General features: G+C 46.2%; 1 protein-coding gene and 1 pseudogene across 3 annotated transcripts in view; one reads left to right on the top strand and one right to left on the bottom strand.

The window, feature by feature from the left end:
* The first annotated feature begins 232 nt into the window (after positions 1-232).
* Positions 233-4,373, top strand: part of Ttc1 (tetratricopeptide repeat domain 1) — a 36,183-nt gene continuing 32,042 nt past the window's right edge. The window contains exons 1-2 of one of the 3 annotated variants that reach the window (XM_023713216.1): positions 233-312; positions 1,501-1,846. In XM_023713216.1, the coding sequence (XP_023568984.1) occupies positions 1,532-1,846 (315 nt within the window). In that variant the 5' untranslated portion in view covers positions 233-312; positions 1,501-1,531. The other 2 variants (XM_023713217.1, XM_023713218.1) reach the window with 2 other exon arrangements.
* Positions 3,801-4,373, bottom strand: part of LOC105741935 — a 5,815-nt pseudogene continuing 5,242 nt past the window's right edge.

Raw genomic sequence — 4,373 nt, forward strand, 5'->3', positions numbered from 1 at the left:
TTCTGGGTTCTTCTATATATTGCTAGCACAAGAAAGATCAGAGTAAAATAATAAAATGACAAGAACAGACTTACTTTTGCGCAATGTGGAGTGTTGCCGTAACGCAAGATGGCAGCCATCTCTCTTTTTTGTCCGTACAATTACCTCATCAGCGAGTTCTACGCCATCTCCTTCAGTCGACCACTACATTTCCCAGGATGCTTTGCCAACAATGTCGTCTTTAGTGGGCGCCGACGGAAATGCGCCTGCTTGAGCGGAAGTGGAAAAAATCTTACAGACCTGGAAGGTGGGAGCCAGAGGAGCTGTGAGGCTGTGAGTACTTGGGTGCGTCTGGCGGCTTAGCGGTGGGAAACGTAAGTTGGGGACAGCCTGCCGGGAAGCGCAGGTTAACACTTCTCTAACTCTGGGTACTTAAACTGCGTTCTTCTTGGTCTAGGGGCGGGGAGAAGCGGGATATTGATTGGAGGCGAAAGCTTCGTATTACTCTGTTGGTGCATTATGTGTTCTTGGAACAAGCTAGGGTGAATTGGGACTCTTGTCACCACACACGGGTCATTGGCGTGATTTTGCTGCGACCGGAGGGGCGGGACTGCGGACGGTCTGACTCAGCTAAGGCGATGGTGGTTCTTCGTTGGCTGCGCATTAACCTACAGATGCCCCGGCCCAGCTCCACTCTGGACCGCAGTATTTTCTAAGCTAGTCTGAGTGTTACTACGCAGCGAAGGTTGAGAACCATCCCTCTAAGTGCGGATGACTCCCGAGAGGATCCTGATCGGGACGCGGTGAGGCGCCTGGGCGCTCCCACCACTGTTACGCTGGCCTTATCTCCTGTGTTTCTGTCAAGTAGGTGATCACGGTTTTGATACAGATCGCATTTTGAGCTCAACGAAAAATTTATTTTAGAGCTTCTGGTGGCGGTGCTGGCAAAGACGGAAGTTTATTTATGACTTAGTCATTCTGAGCAAAACTTAGGGCCATTTCATTTTTCTTGCTACTGTCTAGCCCCACCACCACCCGCTTCCCCCCCCCCGCCCCCCACCTCGACAAAACATGGAGTATGAAAGAGTCACCTTAAGGCCGGGGAGCTAGCTCAGTTAAAGAAGTGCTTCCCTGGCAAGCGCAAGGGCCAGAGTTCCATCCCTGGCTCTGCAAGCAAACAAACAAAAAGTTTCCGAGAGTCACCTTAAAATCGGTCTCTTGTTAGGGGTTGGAAGCGCAGCCCATTGATCAATAGGCCCCGGATCTGATCAGTTCCCATCACCAAGGGGAAAAAACAACTTTGTCTCTTGTTGCACATAAGCCGTGTAGGTGTCAGATTTAATGAAAAGCATATCAGTCAAAATAAAGTTCGATATTATTTATGGGTTTATAAGTGATAATCACTTATTAAGTAATGAATACCAGCAAACGGATCTTAGGTGTATATTGAGCTTTGATGCAGAGATTTTGTTAAAGTACAAAAGGCAGAATTTTTCGATGTAAGTTCCATTTCTTTCCCAGAGCTTCAGCCTCACCTCCCTAACAAATCAGAATGGAGGAGAAGTCAGAGAACTGTAAGGTTCCAGAGGATCTGGTCAATGGTTTGAAGATTACAGAGCCCCAGGAAGCAGATTGTGCCCGGCCTGCAGCTCCTGATCCTGTAGATCAGCATTCCCAGAGCAAGCAGCTCAAGGATGATGAGGACCAGGGTGAAGAAGAGTGTTTTCATGACTGCAGTGCCTCATTTGAGGAGGAGTCCGGAGCGGAGAAGGTTCAGAACAAAGCCGATGAGGATGTGAATTCCTCGGAACTAGATGAAGAATACTTACTAGAACTGGAAAAAAATATGCCAGATGAAGAGAAACAGGTAAATATTTAGCAGTTTCTGGTACTTTAATAAGCGCTGCTCCAGTACTGTCAGTTCTCTAGTGCCATCAGGATTTTAACAGTTGCATGATTTGGTTCAGTGTAACTCATACATACAGTTCTGCCTACACTCAGTTTAGTAAAACATATTGGTCTCCTCAGGTAAGAAATGATTTTTTAAAGCTCTATAAATATTTTAAGATAATTATTGCTAGAAAATCAATGGTATCAGAATAATTTTTGTGTTTTTACCCCCTCTTTAGAAAAAACTGAGAGCCAGGTGTGGTGGTGCTCACCTGTAATCCCAGCACTCAAGGGGCTGAGGCAGGAGGATAGTTGTGGGTTCGAGACCAGCCTGGGCCACAAAGTAAGCTCAAGGGCAGCCTGAACTGTTTAGAGAGACCCTGTCTCAAAAGACAAAAAAAAAAAGAGAGAGATGTCATTTACATATGGTACTTCAATAAGCACTGCTCCAGTACTGTCAGTTCTCTGACATCAGTTCTAGCAGGTCCAACTTACATCCCTGTCAAAGTGTAGAATGTCTGCACCGTATCAGAAGCTCCCTTTGTGTACATTCGTTAGTCTGTCCTTTTCACCTACCAAACCCGGCATCTGTTGTTCCAATTCTCACCCCACTGGTGGTTTTTTGTTTGGTTGGTTGGTTGGGTTTTTTTTATGTATTTGGTGCAGGGTCTCTGCAGTGTGGACTAGTAGTGGTCCTCCTGTTTTCAGCCTCCCCAGTGCTGGGATTATAGGTGTACGCCATCACGCCAGGGCCCAGCCCAAACTGGGTCTCAAGTGGCCGGCTCAGTGTGCCTAGGGGCAGGACCAGTGTGGCATGTGGTGCTGGGGATCGAACCGTGGTCCCTGTGCTTGCCTAAGCAGGCCTTAATCTGCTGAGCTATCTCGCCAGACCCCCCCCCCCCCATAGGTGGCTGTTTTTTTGTTTTGTTTTGTGCAGGGTCTCACTACCTAGCCCACATTAGTAGTGATCCTCCTGATTTGTGCCTCCCAAGTGCTGGGATTACAGGTGCGCACCACCGCGCTCGGACTCCATCGCCGGCTCAGCGCACCCAGAAGTGGGGCCAGCGCGGCACGCAGAACCAGGGATTGAACCCTGGCCCCTATGCTTACCGAAGCAAGTGCTTAGTCTGCTGAGCTACACCGCCAGCCCTCAGAGGTGGTTTTTAAAGGAAAACAATGAACTGTTTAAATAGCCACTGGTTAAACCTTGCTGTTGAGTGCTTTACATATGGTTGGTACAGTTGAGAAGCTAAATGTTCTTTTATTTAAATGGTGTGGCTAGTAAATATTATTGGACAAAACAGGCTTAAATACCTGATTTGTTTCCAGATATTTATTTTGAGGAAATCAGCAGAGGCATGCTTAAATACATGATACATACAAAGATACCTTGCAGCATCATTCATAATTTTGGAAGGCTAGTGTAGTGGTTGATACTAGACAATGTTGAGCAGGGATTTATGGTATAATTTATTTGGTCTTTGTCTCTGATTCCTGTTATAACCTAGCCCCTGAAACTCTGGGGATTTCCTAAGCAGTAGGGTATCTTTTGAGAGCACCAGGGTTTTTGCTAAATAGTTGATTTTGGGTGGTGCTACTAGAGGGATGACTCAAGATGGGATCAGTCACCAGAAAGACCAAGGGATTCCAGAGTTGGAACTTCAACCCTCCTCTCCAGATGCCAGAGAGAGGCCTGGGAGAGGTGCTAGAGATGAGCTCAGTAACAGCTCTTGGACTGGATTGCTGCTGAGCTCCCCGATGCTGGGCATATGGAGGTGCTGCTAGGAATGTGGTCTCAGAGAGGGCGTGGAGCTCTGCCCCCCCCCACACACACACACACACACCTTGCCGGGTACATTTCATCCTTCGTAAAGTTGTTAAGTGTTAGTTAGTGAAGCATTTCCTTGAGATCCGTGAGCCATCCTAGCAGACTATCCAACTCCTGGTAAAGATGATGGAAACTGGTCATTGGAAGCACAGTTTACAACATGAGACTCACTTTGGTGTCTGAAGTGGGACAAATCTAATGAGATAGAGTCTTTAACTTGTGAGTCCAACATTGCCTCCAGGTGTAGTTAGAATCAGAATTTAATTGAATTACAAAACATCCATTTAGAGACTTGCTTGGTATGGAAACAAACCTCAGCTTTGGTGCTAAAAGTGTCATGGGGGTATAGTAAAAGAAATGCTGTGTTTTTCTACATTATTATTTATAAATTTCCGTTATTTGTACAGTGTGCAATGCAGTTTTAAAAAGGGAAAATCTTAGGTATCACAAGATACTTGTAATGTCATTGAGCTAAACAGATTATAAAATGCTGATGATTTCTTCTACATTAAAACATGAAAGTATTTTCCTACATGAAAGTTTAGAAGGGGGCTGGTGAGTTAGCTCAGTGGACTAAATGCCTGCTTAAGCCAGCACAGGGTCCAGGGTTCAGTCCTGCATCACACTCCAAGCCTGCTGCACCCCTGGACACACACACACAGCTATAATCCTAGCA

This window comes from Octodon degus, unplaced genomic scaffold (assembly GCF_000260255.1).
Source record: "Octodon degus isolate 3935 unplaced genomic scaffold, OctDeg1.0 scaffold00029, whole genome shotgun sequence".
NCBI classification, from domain to species: domain Eukaryota; kingdom Metazoa; phylum Chordata; class Mammalia; order Rodentia; family Octodontidae; genus Octodon; species Octodon degus.